General features: G+C 44.7%; 1 protein-coding gene across 1 annotated transcript in view; it reads left to right on the top strand.

Moving 5' to 3' along the window:
* OGFRL1 (opioid growth factor receptor like 1) overlaps nucleotides 1–22,695 on the top strand; it is a 104,207-nt gene that overhangs the window by 18,498 nt on the left and 63,014 nt on the right. Inside the window, exon 3 of the mRNA XM_069726619.1 lies at nucleotides 5,559–5,640. Coding sequence (XP_069582720.1) covers nucleotides 5,559–5,640 — 82 coding nt within the window. The remainder of the gene's footprint in view (nucleotides 1–5,558; nucleotides 5,641–22,695) is intronic.

Below are 22,695 nucleotides of genomic sequence, written 5' to 3'. Positions count from 1 at the left end.
CCGTAGACTTACCTTTTAATAATATTTTGGCCACTTCTGGGGGTGTTGGTATTGTAAAACCCAATCACTTTGGATATCTTTCCCAATTGCTGTGTGACAAATGCATGTAGATGACTCCCAAGACATGGCTACCTAAGCTATTACTGTTTTGCTTTCTGCGTTCTTAGACCTAGCGTAAAAGAGGTTTATGTCTAAATATATGTCGTAATTTTTTTTTTTTTTGTTATTGAGTCACTATCACTCTGCATTAATAGTTTGAATCCATAGGGCTCCAAGGTTGTCAGAAGCTTTTGTTAGCCGAGAATAACCTCATTTTCCCATTTTCATAATCTACGTAGTTCTGCATACTGATTTTTGTAGTTTAATTCCATTTATGTGATGTGTCCCTTACTGGGCTGCTTGTTGTCATTTTTATGAAATCCCTTAGCTCATATTTCTTCATAGTCTATGAGGAGGGAGGGAGCATGTTTGTGCTGAATCATATTGCAGAACACGCATATCTAATATATATATATATATATATAATTTTAATCTATAATATAACGCTGGGAGCGTCACTCTGTCCGAAGCCTTTATAGAGTGCGCAGTCTGGCCACCACAGAGTGACGCTCCCAGGAAATCGCGGTATGCGTAAACACTGAACGCACACCGCGATCTCCAACAGAGAAGCAGGGCCCGCCAGGAGGGTAAGTATCGGCTATATTCACCTGTCCCCGTTCCAGCGCTGCGTGCGGCTCCGTCTCCGTGTCCCGGTCCTCGGCCTCTGACGTTCAGTTCAGAGGGTGCGACGACGCGCTTAATGCGCGCCGGCGCCGCCCTCTGACTGAACAGTCACAGCCAGAGGACCCGGAAGATGGCGGTGCGCAGTGGTGGAACGGGGCCAGGTGAATATAGCAAGTGCTGGGGGGCCTGAGCTGGTGGCGATACCGGCACCTGACCCCCACAGCGCACCGGTGTCCCCGCCTGCTCAGGCCCCCCAGCACTCGGCGCCCAGCGACAATAGGTGAGTATGTGTTTTTTTTGTTTTGTTTTTTATATATTGCAGCAGCATACGGGGCATATATTATGGAGCATCTTATGGGGCCATAAACCATAATGGAGCAGTGTACGGGGGCATATACAATGGAGCATCTTATGGGGCCCATAAACCTTTATGGAGCAGTATACAGGGGCATATACCATGGAGCATCTTATGGGGGCCATAAACCTTTATGGAGCAGCGTATGGGGCATATGGATGGGAGCAGCAAATTAAAGAACGGGGGCGCAGGATGGGAGCGGCACATGACAGGATGGGGGCGCAGGATGGGAGCAGCACATGACAGGATGGGGGCGCAGGATGGGAGCAGCACATGACAGGACGGGGGCGCAGGATGGAAGCAGCACATGACAGAACGGGGGCACAGGATGAGAGCAGCACATGACAGAACGGGGGCACAGGATGAGAGCAGCACATGACAGGATGGGGGCGCAGGATGAGAGCAGCAAATGTCAGAATGGGGGCGCAGGATGGGAGCAGCACATGTCAGGATGGGAGCAGCACATGACAGGATGGGGACGCAGGTTGAAGCAGCACATATCAGGATGGAGACCATATACCAATACAAATGCTCGCCACCCGGGCGTAGAACGGGTTCAATAGTGTGTATATATATATATATATATATATATATGTATATATATATATATATATATATATATATATATATATATATATATATATAGTACAGACCAAAATTTTGGACACACCTTCTCATTTTAAAGTTTTTTTTTTTTTTTTTCTTCCCCGTATTTTCATGACTATGAAAATTGTACATTCACACTGAAGGCATCAAAACCATGAATTAACACATGTGGAATTATATACTTAATTTCAGTTGTTTCACATTTTTTTGTTATGTCTTATATTCTAGGTTCTTCAAAGTAGCCACCTTTTGCTTTGATGACTGCTTTGCACACTCTTGGCATTCTCTTGATGAGCTTCAAGAGGTAGTCACCGGGAATGGTTTTCAATTCACAGGTGTGCCCTGTCAGGTTTAATAAGTGGGATTTCTTGCCTTATAAATGGGGTTGGGATCATCAGTTGTGTTGTGCAGAAGTCTGGTGGATACACAGCTGATAGTCCTTCTGAAAAGACTGTTAGCTGTTTTTTTTTTTTCTTGCCATAATAGAAATTCTAAGTAAAGAAAAATGAGTGGCCATCATTACTTTAAGAAATGAAGGTGTCAGTCCAAAAAATTGGGCAAACTTTGAAAGTGTCCCCAAGTGCAGTGGCAAAAACAATCAAGCGCCACAAAGAAACTGGCTCACATGAGGACTGCCCGAGAAAGTTTATCCGAGTCACCAGCCTCAGAAATTGCAGGTTAACAGCAGCTCAGATTAGAGACCAGGTCAATGCCACACAGAGTTCTAGCAGCAGACACATCTCTACAACAACTGTTAAGAGGAGACTTTGTGCATCAGGCTTTCATGGTAAGATAGCTGCTAGGAAACCACTGCTAAGGACAGGCAACAAGCAGAAGAGACTTTTTTTGGGTGAATGGACAATAGACCAGTGGAAATCTGTGCTTTGGTCTGAGTCCAAATTTGAGATCTTTGGTTCCACCCACCGTGTCTTTGTGCGACGCAGAAAAGGTGAATGGATGGACTCTACATGCCTGGTTTCCACCGTGAGGCATGGAGGAGGAGGTGTGATGGTGTGGGGGTGTTTTGCTGGTGAGACTGTTGGGGATTTATTCAAAATTGAAGGCATACTGATCCAGCATGGCTACCACAGCATCTTGCAGTGACATGCTATTCCATCCGGTTTGTGTTTAGTTGGACCATCATTTATTTTTCAACAGGACAATGACCCCAAACACACCTCTAGGCTGTGTAAGGGCTTTTTGACCAAGAAGGAGAGTGATGGGGTGCTACGCCAGATGACCTGGCATCCACAGTCACCAGACTTTAACCCATCCACAGTCACCAGACCTTAACCCAATCGAGATGGTTTGGGGTGAGCTGGACCGCAGAGTGAAGGCAAAAGGGCCAACAAGTGCTAAGCATCTCTCGGAACTCCTTCAAGATTGTTGGAAGACAATTCCCGGTGATTACCTCTTAAAGCTCATCAAGAGAATGCCAAGAGTGTGCAAAGCAGTCATCAAAGCAAAAGGTGGTTACTTTGAAGAACCTAGAATATAAGACATATTTTCAGTTGTTTCACACTTTTTTGTTAAGTATATAATTCAACATATGTTAATTAATAGTTTTGATACCTTCAGTGTGAATGAACAATTTTCATAGTCATGAAAATACAGAAAAATCTTTAAATGAGAAGGTGTGTCCAAACTTTTGGACCGATTAGCAAAGCGTTTACCAATGCTCCTCGCGACGCTCTGGTCCCACGAGTGCATTGCGGTCTCGCGAGATGATGACATAGTGGTCTCACGAGACCGAAATGCATGGACCTGTCACCGGAGCGTCGCGAGGAGCGGGAAAGGCCTGGGCTGGATCCGGAAAGTCAGTATATAATGATTTTTTATTATTTTTAACATTAGATCCCGCGGCAATGTCGTTGATTGGTCGCGCCCAGCCGATTAGCAAAGCGGGATTTAAATCCCGCGCTGATTGCTTGCGCGAAGCCGGCGCGACCAATCAGCGAAGCAGTGGGAGCGGAGCATTGCGAGCTGCAGGAAAAGCTGCTGCGGAGGCGACGGAAGGTGAGAATATCACAATTTTTTAAAATTATTTTAAACATATCTTTTTACTATTGATGCTGCATAGGCAGCATCAATAGTAAAAAGTTTGTCACATAGGGTTAATAGCAGCGTTAACAGACTGCGTTACACCGTGTTATGCCGCGGTGTAACACAGTCGGTTTAACGGACTTCTACAAAGCTATGTGGGTGGCGGGCGCTGACTGGGGGGTAGTATAGAGGGGACACTGACTGCAGAGGAGTAGGGAGTGGCTGGATTGTGCCTGTCGCTACCAAGAGTGCATTGCGGTCTCGCGAGATGTTAACATGCGGTCTCGCGAGACCGCTACGTCATCATCTCGCGAGACCGAAATGCATGGACCGGTCACCGGAGCGTCGCGAGAAGCGGGAAAGGCCTGGGCTGAATCCGGAAGGTGAGTATATAATGATTTTTTTATTATTTTTAACATTAGATCTTGTTACTACTGATGCTGCATAGGCAGCATCAATAGTAAAAAGTTGGTCACACAGGGTTAATAGCAGCGTTAACGGAGTGCGTTACACCGCGGCATAACGCGGTCCGTTAACGCTGCCATTAACCCTGTGTGAGCGCTGACTGGAGGGGAGTATGGAGCGGGCACCGACTGGGGAGTAAGGAGCAGCCATTTTGCCGCCGGACTGTGCCCGTCGCTGATTGGTCGCACCGCGACCAATCAGCGACTTGGGACTTCCGTTACAGAAAGACGGAAGAGACCCTTAGACAATTATATAGTAGATTTCATAAGTTTCCCAAATTCTTACAATAAAAAAAATTCCCCACAAACTGCATTGAACTACTCTACCCAATTTATTATCTATTTTCAGAGTCGGTCCATTTTATTCCGACTCCACCAAAATGGGCTCAAACTCCACGACTCCGACTCCACAGCTCTGATATTATCAAGTGCAAAGTGCATTAATCAAAGCACATAATGTGCACAAAGCCTTGTCTTAAAACGTGTATCCATATTATCAGAACGTCTATTACAGTGGTCCCCAACTCCAGGCCTCGAGGGCCGCCAACAGTGCAGGTTTTCAGGATTTCCTTCGTATTGCACAGGGGTTGGAATCATCACTTGTGCAGATGATCACATTACCACCGATGCAATACTAAAGAAATCCTGAAAACCTGCACTGTTGGCGGCCCTCGAGGCCTGGAGTTGGGGGACCCCTGGTCTATTATATTGTATTACTCATAGATTGTAAGCTTGCGAGCAGGGCCCTCACTCATTTTGGTATCTGTATTGAACTGTGATTATTGTTATGCTGTAATGTCTATTGTCTGTACAAATCCCCTCTATTTGTAAAGCGCTGTGGAATATGTTGGCGCTATGTTGGCGCTATATAAATATTATTATTATTGTTATTGATGTAGGTGTATGTTTCCACGTTCCGGAATCTCTGTGCTTTGGACACAGCGGATACACCGGTCTGCCCAAAGCGCTGCCTCCTATTGTACGCGTGATGATTCCGCATGTGTCCATTGAACACATGTGGAATCACTGCATCGTATTCATAGACTGGGCTATTTATCTTGCGGAGACGGAGCGTCTCCGCAAGATAAATAGACATGCTGCGGTCGGTAAAGAAGCGCCTCATGTACGGATGCGGCCCTACACGCATAGTGGAGATGGGATTTCATAAAATACACAGCGTCCAATCTGCAGCAAATCTTGATGTAATCTGGCACGTGTAAACATACTCTAAGGAAATTGGTAGTTTGGCTGTAGTGAAGGGGGGAAAAAAAAATGTCAACCTCTTGTGTCTCAAAAATACATGTTATAAATCATTTTATGTAAAATTTCATAAGCTTATCGTTGTTTTTTTTTCTTTTTTTTCCCAGCAGAATTTTAAGGATCTTCGCTGTCAAAATGACTTGTGCAACCTCAGATTTTACATGAACAAGATCCCATTTAAGCCTGATGGTATGATTCATTTACAGTCATTTTATACATGATATTCGGTTTCAGCTTTATGTGCCACAAACCCATTTTGAAAATAAGAATAAAACATAAATGAATATATACTGTTGCGTGAAAGTGTTTGCCTCCTTCCTGATTTCCTATTCATTGGTATGTTTGTCACACTGAAATGTTTCAGATCACCAAAATATTTCGAATTGAGTCTTCAAAGATGCGGTACATTCTAGTATCCTCCATTTTGATACAGGAAAGATATATATCTTGGTACCGTGTTAGCCAGTGGATAGCTATCCACTGGCTAACACGGTACCAAGATATATATCATTCCTGTATCAGATCACCAAACAAATTTAAGTATTAGGCCGGCGTCACACTCGGCGTAAGACAATACGGTCCATATATTACGGCCGTAATACGCTGAAAAGTCCCCAAAATAGTGGTCCGTAGCTCCTCCGTAGGCAGGGTGTGTCAGCATATTTTGCGCATGGCATCCTCCGTGTGTAATCCGTATGGCATCCGTACTGCGTGTTTTTCTCGCAGGCTTGCAAAACCAACATACGGATATACAAGGGATCCATGTGTAAAAAAACAAAAACAAAAAAAAATATATATATATATATATATATATATATATATATATATATATATATATATATATATATATAATCTATATCTCTATATCAGTGGACACATATATGTATGTATATTAATATTTCATACAGCGCGAGAAAGCTTTAAAGCCGGTAATTCAATTGCCAGCTTTTTGCTATCTTCTTCCTAAACCCGACATGATATGAGACATGGTTTACATACAGTAAACCATCTCATATCCCTATTTTTTTTGCATATTCCACACTACTGTTAGTAGTGTGTGTGTATATGCAAAATTTGGCCGTTCTAGCTATTAAATTAAAGGGTTAAATGGCAGAAAAAATTTGGCGTGGGCTCCCGCGCAATTTTCTCCGCCAGAGTAGTAAAGCCAGTGACTGAGGGCAGATATTAATAGCCTGGAGAGGGTCCACGGTTATTGGCCCCCCCTGGCTAAAAACATCTGCCACCAGCCACCCCAGAAAAGGCACATCTGGAAGATGCGCCTATTCTGGCACTTGGCCACTCTCTTCCCATTCCCGTGTAGCGGTGGGATATGGGGTAATGAAGGGTTAATGCCACCTTGCTATTGTAAGGTGACATTAAGCCAAATTAATAATGGAGAGGCGTCAGTTATGACACCTAGCCATTATTAATCCAATAGTAGTAAAGGGTTAAAAAAAACACAAACACATTATTAAAAGTATTTTAATGAAATAAAAACAAAGGTTGTTGTAATATTTTATTTTACGCTCAATCCATCTGAAGACCCTCGCTTTGTAACAAAGAAAAAATAATAAACCAACAATATACATACCTTCCGAAGATCTGTAACGTCCCACGATGTAAATCCATCTGAAGGGGTTAAAATATTTTACAGCCAGGAGCTCTGCTAATGCAGCAGTGCTCGTGGCTGCAAAACCCTGGGGAATGAAGGTAAAGTAGGTCAATGACCTATATTTACCTTCATTCGCGGTGAGGCGCCCTCTGCTGGTTGTTCCTCGAGCGTAGGAAATTTCTTAGAAAGCTCCCAGGCTCGAGTTCATATGAGGACAACCAGCAGAGGGCGCCTCACCGCGAATGAAGGTAAATATAGGTCATTGACCTACTTTACCTTCATTCCCCGGGGTTTTGCAGCCACGTGCACCGCTGCATTAGCAGAGCTCCTGGCTGTAAAATATTTTAACCCCTTCAGATGGATTTACATCGTGGGACGTTACAGATCTTCGAAAGTTATGTATATTGTTGGTTTATTTTTTCTTTGTTACAGAGCGAGGGTCTTCAGATGGATTGAGCGTAGAATAAAATATTACAACAACCTTTGTTTCCAGGTCACCACCTGACAGCACCATGGAGGACGTCCTTCTTATCCACAGTGGGACAGGAAACCACGAGAGTCTAAAAGGACCCTCCCCCCTTCCACCCTTCAGTGTTTTTCCTGTCCCACTGTGGATGGGAACGACGAGAGATTCGCTGTCCCTGCAGAGCGTGTGGATCGGGGGGGCTCGGCCTCTTCCTTCCCACGGGATATTCTCTGTATTGCTGACACCCAAGTAATCGGGTCTCTCAGCGGCACCAGGGCAGCGCTGCTCCTGGTGAGGAAGGTCGCTTCCCCCTGGGGGGGGCTCTCGACCTTAGATGACAACCCAGCGTACCTGCAGTTGGTCTCTGCAAGGGTGATCCCTTCGCAGACGTTCCGGTGCCAGGAGGAGGCAGGTACTGCAGAACGCTGTCAGAGAACGCCGGACATCAGGTGTTCTTCGGCAGCAAGCATGGGCGCAATGAACTTCCGGTTCATCGCTGCCGCGTCACTTCCGGGTCACGGTCGGCAGCAAGGGGGCGGTCATCCTCGTCGCTCCTATGGGAGTGCTGAGACACAAGCAAAAGGATATAAGGTATGTGGGGGCTAGGTAGCGTGCACTAGGCACCGCAGCAGCTGAGTTATGGAACCAAGTACTATACCTGCAGTCAGCACGGAGGTCCCGGGGAAGCAGGATTCCCTGGCACATGTGAGTCCCCACTAAATGGTGCGCTCCCTATAGCCTTATTAAAGGTACTATTAGTGGTCCTTTTGTCTATTCCAGGGGCATCCTTCATCTGGGGATAAGAAGACGGGCAGGACTAAAAGGTGTCCTATCTGTGCCACAAAGCTTAATGTCTCATGGCAAAAGCCTCTTTGCGAGTCCTGCACCGCTCGTATTGTAGGAGAGGAACAGGCCTCCCTAATAACAAGCATGAGAGCTATGGTTAGAGAAGAAGTGCAGGCTTCAATATCTAACTTATCTGCCTCCCAGTCGATCCAGTCTGAGTTCCAGGATCCTCCCAGGTCTAGGAAAAGGCAGAGGGAGTCAGATCTGTCATCTGAAGACATTTCATCCGAATTTGATACGGAGGAAGATGAGGAAGTGTGTAGAGACCCTCCTCATAAGGGGAAAAAGTATTTATTTACTCGGACTCCCATGACAGCACGACGAGAGAGGGGATCCGCCCATTAGGAACAGGAAACCTACAGATACAAAAGGGCGGTACCTCTCCCTTGCCTCAGTTGGTTTCCTGTTCCTGAGGGGACGGGTGCCTACAGACAGAAGGCCCAGGCCGGCCGGCCGATTACGGTAGCGGGGGGGTCTCCTACCTCGGCCGGTGCAGAGATCCCTGGAGACGCCACGGTGGTCCTTGCTGGACTTCACGGCAGTGGCGTTCGCAGCAGGGAGCGGAGTCCGGAGGATTTCCTGCCTCCATCAGCGTCAGCGCAGGTAAGTATTCCCATTGGTGGTGCAGCGGTATGGTGGGGCTGCGGGTGCCGGGCTCAGGCGTGTGGGTGAGCTCCCGGAGCGCTGCGCTCCATTCCCCGGCGTCCTGCACAGCTCTCAGCGCGTGCTGGAGCATTTCCGGATCCACTAGTACTCTAAGAGTACAGGTCTCGGCCCTAGGGGCTCTATTTTCATGTAACATCGCCAATAATTATTGGATCTCAAGGTTCATTAAAGCTTCTATTAGATCTAGACCCATACATAAAGATAGATCTATGCCTTGGGATCTCAACCTAGTCCTGTCAGCATTGACTAGAGAGCCGTTTGAACCATTACATTCAGCTTCAATTAAGGCCCTATCTCTTAAGACAGCCTTTCTTGTGGCAATTACATCTGCTCGTAGAGTTGGAGACATACAAGCGCTCTCCAGGGTATCCCCTTATACAGAGTTTCTACCAGACAGAGTAATCCTCAGACCGGACCCAGCCTATTTACCGAAAGTGTCATCACGGTTTCACAGGACACAGGAGATAGTTTTACCATCCTTCCTTCCCAATCTCTCCAACCCTAAAGAAGAACTACTCCATACATTAGATGTTAGGAGATGCCTGCTAGAATACATCTCTATTACTGACACTTGGAAGAAAGATAATGCGTTGTTTTTATCTTTCCAAAACCCTAGAAAGGGACTTAGGGTATCAAAGTACACACTAGCAAAGTGGATTAGGGAGGCTATCTCTTTGGCTTACACTGCAGGTGGGGGTCCGGCTCCGCAGAATCTGAGGGCGCATTCCACTAGGGCCATGGCTACATCCTGGGCGGAAAAGTCTGGAGTATCAATCGACCAGATATGTAAGGCGGCCACATGGTCATCCCCGTCCACCTTCTTTAAGCACTATAGGTTGGATTTGGGGGCTTCCTCTGATCTCACATTCGGGTTAAGGGTGCTACAGGCCATAGTCCCTCCCTAAGGAAGCTTACATCTCTGTAATTCTCTCGTCGTGCTGTCATGGGAGTCCGAGTAAAGCATTAAGCTACTTACTGGTAGCGGCATTTCTCGGAGGCCCATGACAGCACCCTTAGTTCCCTCCCTATTCACGTGGGGGTTGCACTCCATATAAATGTATATATTTCACAATATGATACCAGTCCCAATAGATGTCTGCTATTTTTGTATATAATCTGTATATAGTGTATATTTTTGTGTACCACTAACCGCGGTAGTCCTCTCAAGACTCTGAAATACAACTGAGGCAAGGGAGAGGTACCGCCCTTTTGTATCTGTAGGTTTCCTGTTCCTAATGGGCGGATCCCCTCTCTCGTCGTGCTGTCATGGGCCTCCGAGAAATGCCGCTACCAGTAAGTAGCTTAATGCTTTTCTTCCAACGATATCGACGAGCTGCTGGGTGCGGTCAGACAAACTATGCAAATTGAAAAACCTTTGACCTCTCAGTCTATCCAAGATGAGATGTTTGGGGGGCTGCGTTCGCAGACTTCAGAAGTCTTTCCGGTTAATGCCCACATTCGGTGAGTCCGAGTTCAGTCTCGGTTTTGCTCATAGTTTGCAGCCGTTAACCCCTTCTTCACCTCTTCTCGCAGCTCAACGATTTTGGAAGAGTGGGAGGAGGCAGAGAAAAGGATATCGATTCCGAGAGACTTTAGGCTCCGTCTTCCCTTTGACCATGAGGAGGTTAAAGACTGGGAAGATATACCGAAAATTAACATCCCACTAGCGAAGGTGTCTAAAAGAACGGCCATACCGTTTGAGGACTCCTCGAATTTAAAGGAGCCTATGGACAAAGGCAGATGGTCTCCTAAAGAAAGCTTGGGAAAGCTCAGCCGCAGTGATCCGCACAAATATAGCGGCGACATCTGTGGCGAGAGCGATGCATTTATGGGTTGACGACTTAAAAGATCAATTGTCAGCCAAAACTTCTAGGGAGACTATTATCAATGCTATCCCTTTACTAAAACTAGCTACGGGTTTTCTTGCAGATGCTACTGCTGAATCTGTCAGGTTCACAGCTAGAGGTCAATCACTATCAAATGCAGCCCCTAGGGCCATATGGTTAAAAAGCTGGTCGGGAGATGTTCCTTCTAAGAACAAATTATGTTCCATTCCCTTTTCAGGAGGCAGAGTTTTTGGGCCCGTATTAGATGATATTCTGGTGAAAGCTTCTGATGAAAAGAAGGGGTTTCCAGAAGAGAAAAAGAAAAAATTCCAGCCCTTTCGTAGACCCTATTACAGTCAGAGATCAGACTATAGGGGTAAGGGTAAACAAGGGAGATGGAGTTATCAGAAAGGGGGTGAAAATAGGAACCGAAATAGAGATCCAGGTCCCTCAAACCCTAGGTCTGAGTTCCGGAGGAAATGACGCCACCAGGATAGGGGGCCGGTTGTTGAATTACCTGGGGGAGTGGAGGAAAATTACTTCAAGTCCATGGGTCCTTCAGATTATATCTCAGGGGTACAGGATAGAGTTCGACTCCCTTCCCCCAGAAAGATATGTCATTTCCAACGCCCGTCTCTCTTCGATCTCACCTATGTGGTCAGACATTCAGGATCTCCTCCGGATGGGGGCAATATCTCCCATACCTCCTCAACAACTGTAAAGCGCTGCGGAATATGTTAGCGCTATATAAAAATAAAGATTATTATTATTATAACAAATAGGTACAGGTCACTATTCGGTCTCTTTTCTATAATAAAACCGTCAGGAGAATCCCGATCCATCATAAATCTCAAGCCGCTAAACAGATGGCTGTTGTACAAAAAGTTCAAGATGGAGTCCATTCGCTCCACGATTCCCCTGTTAGGAAAAGACGTGGTAATGTGCACTTTGGACTTAAAAAGTGCATATTATCACGTGCCAATTTTTTCACACCATCAAAGATACCTAAGATTTGCAATAGAAAAGGAGGGTTCAATCTTCCACTATCAATTTCGTTGCCTTCCATTCGGATTGGCGTCGGCTCCAAGAGTTTTTACAAAACTCATTACGGAGATTGTATCTTATCTAAGGAAGCGAGATATCCTTATAATACCCTATCTGGACGATTTCCTGTTAGTGGCAGACTCGGTGGGACAACTCAGGATCGATTCTCCGTTGGTGATCTCCACACTGCAGAAATTAGGATGGGTGTTGAACTGGGAAAAATCACACCTAACTCCAAGAAATCGCTCCTGAGAAATCGCTCCTGTCAAACCAATCTAATCAGTTTTTATGAAGAGGTAAGCTATAGGCTGGACCACGGTGAGTCATTGGACGTGGTATATCTCGATTTTTCCAAAGCGTTTGATACCGTGCCGCACAAGAGGTTGGTACACAAAATGAGAATGCTTGGTCTAGGGGAAAATGTGTGTAAATGGGTTAGTAACTGGCTTAGTGATAGAAAGCAGAGGGTGGTTATAAATGGTATAGTCTCTAACTGGGTCGCTGTGACCAGTGGGTTACCGCAGGGGTCAGTATTGGGACCTGTTCTCTTCAACATATTCATTAATGATCTGGTAGAAGGTTTACACAGTAAAATATCGATATTTGCAGATGATACAAAACTATGTAAAGCAGTTAATACAAGAGAAGATAGTATACTGCTACAGATGGATCTGGATAAGTTGGAAACTTGGGCTGAAAGGTGGCAGATGAGGTTTAACAATGATAAGTGTAAGGTTATACACATGGGAAGAAGGAATCAATATCACCATTACACACTGAATGGGAAACCACTGGGTAAATCTGACAGGGAGAAGGACTTGGGGATCCTAGTTAATGATAAACTTACCTGGAGCAGCCAGTGCCAGGCAGCAGCTGCCAAGGCAAACAGGATCATGGGGTGCATTAAAAGAGGTCTGGATACACATGATGAGAGCATTATACTGCCTCTGTACAAATCCCTAGTTAGACCGCACATGGAGTACTGTGTCTAGTTTTGGGCACCGGTGCTCAGGAAGGATATAATGGAACTAGAGAAAGTACAAAGGAGGGCAACAAAATTAATAAAGGGGATGGGAGAACTACAATACCCAGATAGATTAGCGAAATTAGGATTATTTAGTCTAGAAAAAAGACGACTGAGGGGCGATCTAATAACCATGTATAAGTATATAAGGGGACAATACAAATATCTCGCTGAGGATCTGTTTATACCAAGGAAGGTGACGGGCACAAGGGGGCATTCTTTGCATTTGGAGGAGAGAAGGTTTTTCCACCAACATAGAAGAGGATTCTTTACTGTTAGGGCAGTGAGAATCTGGAATTGCTTGCCTGAGGAGGTGGTGATGGCGAACTCAGTCGAGGGGTTCAAGAGAGGCCTGGATGTCTTCCTGGAGCAGAACAATATTGTATCATACAATTAGGTTCTGTAGAAGGACGTAGATCTGGGGATTTATTATGATGGAATATAGGCTGAACTGGATGGACAAATGTCTTTTTTCGGCCTTACTAACTATGTTACTATGTTACTAAGATCAAAGAGACAGTTTCTAGGTGTAATACTAGACTCGAAGATCAGGAAATCTTTTCTTCCGGACAAAAGGCGGTCAGACCTGATAAAGAGGGTTCGACAGTTTGCAAGAACTCGGGTAACGATAAGAGATGCAATGAAGGTCCTAGGCCTAATGACAGCCTGTATCCCATGCGTAGCTGGAGCCAATTCCATTCTCGTCAATTACAGAGAGCGGTTCTAACAACATGGGACAGAAGACAGTTTTCGTTGGACAGACAGTTTGTCCTATCCTATCCAGTCAGGAAATCCCTGCAATGGTGGACGGTGTCAGAGAACCTTCAGGTGGGGGTCCCATGGATCCAGACCCCAGCAGTCACGGTAACCACGGATGCAAGTCAACAAGGTTGGGGCGGCCAGGTACTCGGAAGATACTACCAGGGACAATGGAATTCGGAAGAGAGCAACAATTCCTCAAACCACAGAGAGCTACAGGCGGTTTGGAAAGTTTTGTGTTCAGCCCGGACCCTATTAAAGAACAAACATCTAAAGATCTTATCGGACAACACGACGGCGGTAGCTTTCCTTCGCCATCAGGGGGCCCAAGGCATCCGAAGCTACAACATCTGGCGGATCAGATTTTCGCATGGGCAGAAAGATCGGTACTTTCGATTTTCGGCTGTTTACTTAGAAGGCTCAAGAAACCAGGTTGCGGATTTTCTGAGCAGAGAAAAACTATCACCCATAGAGTGGGAACTGAACAGCAAAATTTTCGATACCCTGTGTCAGCGCTGGGGAACCCCGACTGTGGACCTATTCGCATCCAGAAGAAATGCAAAAATAAGAACCTTTTTCTCACTAAATCCTCAGGAGAATCCGGCAGGGGTAGATGCCCTCTCTGTCATGGAGCACGGGTCTGCTATATGCTTTTCCCCCTCTGGCATTAGTACCAAGGGTACTCAGAAAGATTTGCGAGGACAGAGCTCGGGTGATCTTGGTGGTTCCTTTCTCGGCCGGAAGGAGCTGGTTACCCCTTCTAAGGAAGCTGGCTGTGTGCAGTCCTTACCATCTTCCAGTCAGGAGGGACTTACTTTCTCAAGGTCAGATCCTTCATCAGAACCCAGAGAAGCTGCGATTAGTAGCGTGGATCCTGAACGGCAGATCCTAAGGGCAAGAGGCCTATCAGAAGGAGTGATTTCCATCCTACAAGTAAGTAGAAAGCCGGTGACTTCGACAATATACCTCAAAATCTGGAAGAAATTCTGCAGTTTTTGTGGAGACACAACAATCGATGTTGATCACCCTAACATACTTAGGATTCTTGATTTCTTACAGCAGGGGTTCAAGAAGGGGCTCAGACCGAGTACTTTGAGGGTTCAGATAGCAGCCCTCAGCGTATTTTATGACTCTTTCCTTGCTGCTCACCCTTGGATCGCTCGATTTTTCTAGAGCAGTTATGAGGCTGAGACCTCTAATCAGGAAGACTGTCCCTCCTTGACCTTCATTTAGTCCTTAATGAATTGTGTAAGGAGCCCTTTGATATAGAGAAGGAGATAAATATTGCTAATCTTTCCCTAAAAGCAGTTTTTTTTTAGTGGCCATTACATCAGCCAAGAGATTGGGGGAACTTCAGGCCCTATCCATCCAGAACCCTTATCTACAGATATTTGATGATAGGTTGGTTTTAAGGCTTGACCCAGGGTTTCTTCCCAAGGTAGCTTCAGTCTCAAATATTAACCAAGAAGTTGTTCTTCCGTCTTTTTGCCAGTTCCCTAAAAATCAAAAAGAATCTTTCTTCCATAACTTAGATGTCAGGGAGACGGTACTTAAATACTTGGACATGACTAGGGCCTGGAGACAGGATAATAATCTTTGTCTTGTACGGGGGTCCTAATAGAGGGAAGAAAGCATCAAAATCCACTATTGCCAGATGGATTAGATCCACTATTACCATAGCCTATCAGGCACAGGGAAAAGATCCTCCAGATAGCCTCAAAGCTCACTCATCTAGGGCTATGGCCGCGTCTTGGGCAGAAAAAAGGGGAGCCTCGATAGATCAAATTTGCAAGGCAGCATCTTGGTCTAACATTAGCACCTTTTCAAAACACTACAAATTAGATGTAGTCTCTTCCCAATTAGCTTTTGGCAGGAAGGTGTTTCAAGCGGTAGTCCCACCCTAAACCAGGAAGTCTCCTTTGGTACTTCTCCATGGTGCTGTCAGGTGGTGACCTGGAAAATGGTAATTAATCTTACCGATAATTGTATTTCCAGGAATCCATCCTGACAGCACGGATAGTTCCCTCCCTAATGTAAATATGCATTATACTTATGTGAAGTAACATTTGTGTTAATCTTGTTATGTTCAAAATAAATTTTCTGTTTGCATCCATCCAGATGTGTTACTTTGGAAAATCACTGAAGGATGGAAGGGGGAGGGTCCTTCTAAACTCTCATGGTTTCCTGTCCCACTGTGGATAAGAAGGACGTCCTCCATGGTGCTGTCAGGATAGATTCCTGGAAATACAATTATCGGTAAGATTAATTACCGTTTTTTATTTCATTAAAATACTTTTAAATGTGTTTGTGGGGTTTTTTTTTTAACCCTTTACTACTATTGGATTAACCCCTTTCTGACCTCGGACGGGATAGCATGTCCGAGGTCAGATCCCCTGCTTTGATGCAGGGCTCCGCGGCGAGCCCGCATCAAAGCCGGGACATGTCAGTTGTTTTGAACAGCTGAGATGTGCCCGTAATAGGCGCGGGCAGAATCACGATCTGCACGCACCTATTAACTAGTTAAATGCCGCTGTCAAACGCAGACAGCGGCATTTAAAGGGAACCTTTCACCTGAATTTGGCGGGACTGGTTTTGGGTCATATGGGCGGAGTTTTCGGGTGTTTGATTCACCCTTTCCTTACCCGCTGGCTGCATGCTGGCTGCAATATTGGATTGAAGTTCATTCTCTGTCCTCCATAGTATACGCCTGCACAAGGCAAGATTGCTTTGCGCAGGCGTGTACTATGGAGGACAGAGAATGAACTTCAATCCAATATTGCAGCCAGCATGCAAGGAAAGGGTGAATCAAACACCCGAAAACTCCGCCCATATGACCCAAAACCAGTCCCGCCAAATTCAGGTGACAGAGTCCCTTTAACTACCGCTTCCGGCCGGGCGGCCGGAAATGACGTCATCGCCGACCCCGTCACATGATCGAGGGTCGGCGATGCGTCAGGATGGTAACCATAGAGGTCCTAGAGACCTCTATGGTTACTGATCACCGGTGGCTGTGAGCGCCACCCTGTGGTCAGCGCTCACAGCACACCTCCATTTCTGCTACATAGCAGCGATCAGCAGATCGCTGCTATGTAGCAGAGGCGATAGAGTTGTGCCTGCTTCTAGCCTCCCATGGAGGCTATTGAAGCATGGCAAAACTAAAAAAAAAAAGTTAAAAATGTGAAAAAAATAATAAAAAATATAAAAGTTTAAATCACCCCCGTTTCGCCCCAATCAAAATAAATCAATAAAAAAAAATCTAATCTACACATATTTGGTATCGCCACGCTCAGAATCGCCCGATCTATCAATTAAAAAAAAGCATTAACCTGATCGCTAAACGGCGTAGCGAGAAAAAAATTTGAAACGCCAGAATTACGTTTTTTTGGTCGCCGCGACATTGCATTAAAATGCAATAACGGGCGATCAAAAGAACATATCTGCACCAAAATGCTATCATTAAAAACATCATCTCGGCATGCAAAAAATAAGCCCTCAACCGACCACAGATCACGAAAAATGGAGACGCTACGAGTATCGGAAAATGGCGCAATTTTTTTTTTTTTAGCAAGGTTTGGAATTTTTTTTCACCACTTAGATAAAAAATAACCTAGTCATGTTAGGTGTCTATGAACTCGTACTGACCTGGAGAATCATAATGTCAGGTCAGTTTTAGCATTTAGTGAACCTAGCTAAAAAGCCAAACAAACAAGTGTGGGATTGCACTTTTTTTGCAATTTCACCGCACTTGGAATTTTTTTCCCGTTTTCTAGTACACGACATGCTAAAACCAATGATGTCGTTCAAAAGTACAACTCGTCCCGCAGAAAATAAGCCCTCACATGGCCAAATTGACGGAAAAATTAAAAAGTTATGGCTCTGGGAAGGAGGGGAGTGAAAAACGAACACGGAAAAATGAAAAATCCCAAGTTAATGAAGGGGTTAATAATGGATAGGTGTCGTAATTGACGCCTCTCCATTATTAATTTGGATTAATGTCACCTTACAATAGCAAGGTGGCATTAACCCTTCATTACCCCATATCCCCATATATTTAAATTGTGAGCCCCATCGGGGACAGCGATGTTATGTGTGTAAAGCGCTGCGGAATATGTTAGCGCTATATAAAAATAAAGTTTATTATTTTTATTATTATATCCCACCGCTACACGGGAATGGGAAGAGCGTGGCCAAGTGCCAGAATAGGCGCATCTTAACCCCTTTACCCCCAAGGGTGGTTTGCACGTTAATGACCGGGCCAATTTTTACAATTCTGACCACTGTCCCTTTATGAGGTTATAACTCTGGAACGCTTCAATGGATCTTGGTGATTCTGACATTGTTTTCTCGTGACATATTATACTTCATGACAATGGTAAAAATTCTTTGATAGTACCTGCATTTATTTGTGAAAAAAACGGAAATTTGGCGAAAATTATGAAAATTTCGCAATTTTCCAACTTTGAATTTTTATGCAATTAAATCACAGAGATATGTCACACAAAATACTTAATAAGTAACATTTCCACCATGTCTAGTTTACATCAGCACAATTTTGGAACCAAAATTTTTTTTTGTTCGGGAGTTATAAGGGTTAAAAGTTGACCAGCAATTTCTCATTTCTACAACACCATTTTATTTTAGGGACCACATCTCATTTGAAGTCATTTTGAGGGGTCTATATGATAGAAAATACCCAAGTGTGACACCATTCTAAAAACTACACCCCTCAAGGTGCTCAAAACCATATTCAAGAAGTTTATTAACCCTTCTGGTGCTTCACAGGAATTTTTTGAATGTTTAAATAAAAATGAACATTTAACTTTTTTTCACAAAAAATTTAATTCAGCTCCTATTTGTTTTATTTTACCAAGGGTAACAGGAGAAAATGGACCCCAAACATTGTTGTACAATTTGTCCTGAGTATGCCAATACCCCACATGTGGGGGTAAACCACTGTTTGGGCGCATGGCAGAGCTCGGAAGCGAAGGAGTGCCATTTGACTTTTCAATGCAAAATTGACTGGAATTGAGATGGGATGCCATGTTTCGTTTGGAGAGCCCCTGATGTGGCTAAACATTGAAACCCCCCACAAGTGACACCATTTTGGAAAGTAGACCCCCTAAGGAACTTATCTAGAGGTGTGGTGAGCACTTTGACCCACCAAGTGCTTCACAGAAGTTTATAATGTAGAACCGTAAAAATAAAAAATCATATTTTTTTCACAAAAATTATCTTTTCGCCCCCAATTTTTTATTTTCCCAAGGGTAAGAGAAGAAATTGGACCCCAAAAGATGTTGTACAATTTGTCCTGAGTACGCTGATACCCCATATGTGGAGGTAAACCACTGTTTGGGCGGATGGGAGAGCTCGGAAGGGAAGAAGCACTGTTTTACTTTTTCAACGCAGAATTGGCTGGAATTGAGATCGGATGCCATGTCGCGTTTGGAGAGCCCCTGATGTGCCTAAACAGTGGAAACCCCACAATTATAACTGAAACCCTAATCCAAACACATCCCTAACCCTAATCCCAACAGTAACCCTAACCACACCTCTAACCCAGACACACCCCTAACCCTAATCCCAACCCTATTCCCAACCGTAAATGTAATCTAAACCCTAACTGTAACTTTAGCCCTAGCCCTAACCCTAGCCCTAACCTTAGCCCTAACCTTAGCCCTAACCTTAGCCCTAACCCTAGCCCTAACCCTAGCCCTAACTCTAACCCTAGCCCTAATGGGAAAATGGAAATAAATACATTTTTTTAATTTTTCCCTAACTAAGGGGGTGATGAAGGGGGGTTTGATTTACTTTTATAGCGGGTTTTTTAGCGGATTTTTATGATTGGCAGCCGTCACACACTGAAAGACGCTTTTTATTGCAAAAAATATTTTTTGCGTTACCACATTTTGAGAGCTATAATTTTTCTATATTTTGGTCCACAGTCATGTGAGGTCTTGTTTTTTGCGGGACGAGTTGACGTTTTTATTGGTAACATTTTCGGGCACGTGACATTTTTTGATCGCTTTTTATTCCGATTTTTGTGAGGCAGAATGACCAAAAACCAGCTATTCATGAATTTCTTTTTGGGGAGGCGTTTATACCGTTCCGCGTTTGGTAAAATTGATAAAGCAGTTTTATTCTTCGGGTCAGTACGATTACAGCGACACCTCATTTATATCATTTTTTTATGTTTTGGCGCCTTTATACGATAAAAACTATTTTATAGAAAAAATAATTATTTTGGCATCGCTTTATTCTCAGGACTATAACTTTTTTATTTTTTTTGCTGATGATGCTCTATGGCGGCTCGTTTTTTGCGGGACAAGATGACGTTTTCAGCGGTACCATGGTTATTTAGATCTGTCTTTTTGATCGCGTGTTATTCCACTTTTTGTTCGGCGGTATGATAATAAAGCGTTGTTTTTTTGCCTCGTGTTTTTTTTTTTTTTTTTTTTTTTTTTTTTTTCTTACGGTGTTTACTGAAGGGGTTAACTAGTGGGCCAGTTTTATAGGTCGGGCCGTTACGGACGCGGCGATACTAAATATGTGTACTTTTATTGTTTTGTTTTTTTTATTTAGATAAAGAAATGTATTTATGGGAATAATAATTTTTTTTTTTTTTCATTATTTTGGAATATTTTTTTTATTTTTTTTACACATTTGAAAATTTTTTTTTTTACTTTGTCCCAGGGGGGGACATCACAGATCAGTGATCTGACAGTGTGCACAGCACTCTGTCAGATCACTGATCTGACATGCAGCGCTGCAGCCTTCACAGTGAGTGCTCTGAGCAGGCTCTGTGAAGCCACCTCCCTCCCTGCAGGACCCGGATCCGCGGCCATCTTGGATCCGGGGCTCGAGCAGGGAGGGAGGGAGGTAAGACCCTCGCAGCAACGCGATCACATCGTGTTGCTGCGGGGGGCTCAGGGAAGCCCGCAGGGAGCCCCCTCCCTGCGCGGTGCTTCCCTGCACCGCCGGCACATCGCGATCATCTTTGATCGCGGTGTGCCAGGGGTTAATGTGCCGGGGGCGGTCCGTGACCGCTCCTGGCACATAGTGCCGGATGTCAGCTGCGATAGGCAGCTGACACCCGGCCGCGATCGGCGGCGCTCCCCCCGTGAGCGCCGCCGATCGCGCTGGACGCACTATCCCGTCCATGGTCATAGGGGCCCACCCCACATGGACGGGATAGTACGTCCGATGTCAGAAAGGGGTTAAAGATGTGCCTTTTCTGGGGTGGCTGGGGGCAGATGTTTTTAGCCAGGGAGGGGGGGGGGCAATAACCATGGACCCTCTCCAGGCTATTAATATCTGCCCTCGGTCACTGGCTTTACTACTCTGGCGGAGAAAATTGCGCGGGAGCCCACGCTATTTTTTTCTGCCATTTAACCCTTTAATAGCTAGAACGGCCAAATTTTGCATATACACTACTTACATTAGTAGTGTGGAATCTGCAAAAAAAATGGGGATATGAGATGGTTTACTGTATGTAAACCATGTCTCATATCATGCCGGGTTTAGGAAGGAGATAGCTTTAAAGCCGGCAATTCAATTGCCGGCTTTTGCCATCTCGCGCTGTATGAAATAATAGTATATATATACATACATGTGATTATTTATATATATATATATATATATATATACAGTGGGGCAAAAAAGTATTTAGTCAGTCAGCAATAGTGCAAGTTCCACCACTTAAAAAGATGAGAGGCGTCTGTAATTTACATCATAGGTAGACCTCAACTATGGGAGACAAACTGAGAAAAAAAAATCCAGAAAATCACATTGTCTGTTTTTTTAACATTTTATTTGCATATTATGGTGGAAAATAAGTATTTGGTCAGAAACAAAATTTCATCTCAATACTTTGTAATATATCCTTTGTTTGCAATGACAGAGGTCAAACGTTTTCTGTAAGTCTTCACAAGGTTGGTACACACTGTTGGTGGTATGTTGGCCCATTCCTCCATGCAGATCTCCTCTAGAGCAGTGATGTTTTTGGCTTTTCGCTTGGCAACACGGACTTTCAACTCCCTCCAAAGGTTTTCTATAGGGTTGAGATCTGGAGACTGGCTAGGCCACTCCAGGACCTTGGAATGCTTCTTACGAAGCCACTCCTTCGTTGCCCTGGCGGTGTGCTTTGTTTCATTGTCATGTTGAAAGACCCAGCCACGTTTCATCTTCAATGCCTTGCTGATGGAAGAAGGTTTGCACTCAAAATCTCACGATACATGGCCCCATTCATTCTTTCATGTACCCGGATCAGTCGTCCTGGTCGCTTTGCAGAGAAACAGCCCCAAAGCATGATGTTTCCACCACCATGCTTTACAGTAGGTATGGTGTTTGATGGATGCAACTCAGTATTCTTTTTCCTCCAAACACGACAAGTTGTGTTTCTACCAAACAGTTCCAGTTTGGTTTCATCAGACCATAGGACATTCTCCCAAAACTCCTCTGGATTATCCAAATGCTCTCTAGCAAACTTCAGACGGGCCCGGACATGTACTGGCTTAAGCAGTGGGACACTTCTGGCACTGCGGGATCTGAGTCCATGGTGGCATAGTGTGTTACTTATGGTAGGCCTTGTTACATTGGTCCCAGCTCTCTGCAGTTCATTCACTAGGTCCCCCCGCATGGTTCTGGGATTTTTGCTCACCGTTCTTGGAATCAATCTGACCCCACGGGGTGGGATTTTGCGTGGAGCCCCAGAACGAGGGAGATTATCAGTGGTCTTGTATGTCTTCCATTTTCTAATTATTGCTCCCACTGTTGATTTCTTCACTCCAAGCTGGTTGGCTATTGCAGATTCAGTCTTCCCAGCCTGGTGCAGGGCTACAATTTTGTTTCTGGTGTCCTTTGACAGCTCTTTGGTCTTCACCATAGTGGAGTTTGGAGTCAGACTGTTTGAGGGTGTGCACAGGTGTCTTTTTATACTGATAACAAGTTTAAACAGGTGCCATTACTACAGGTAATAAGTGGAGGAAAGAGGAGACTCTTAAAG

The sequence above is a fragment of the Ranitomeya imitator genome, chromosome 5, assembly GCF_032444005.1.
Source record: "Ranitomeya imitator isolate aRanImi1 chromosome 5, aRanImi1.pri, whole genome shotgun sequence".
Classification (NCBI taxonomy): Eukaryota; Metazoa; Chordata; class Amphibia; order Anura; family Dendrobatidae; genus Ranitomeya; species Ranitomeya imitator.
This window is presented reverse-complemented; position numbering and strand designations above follow the sequence as displayed.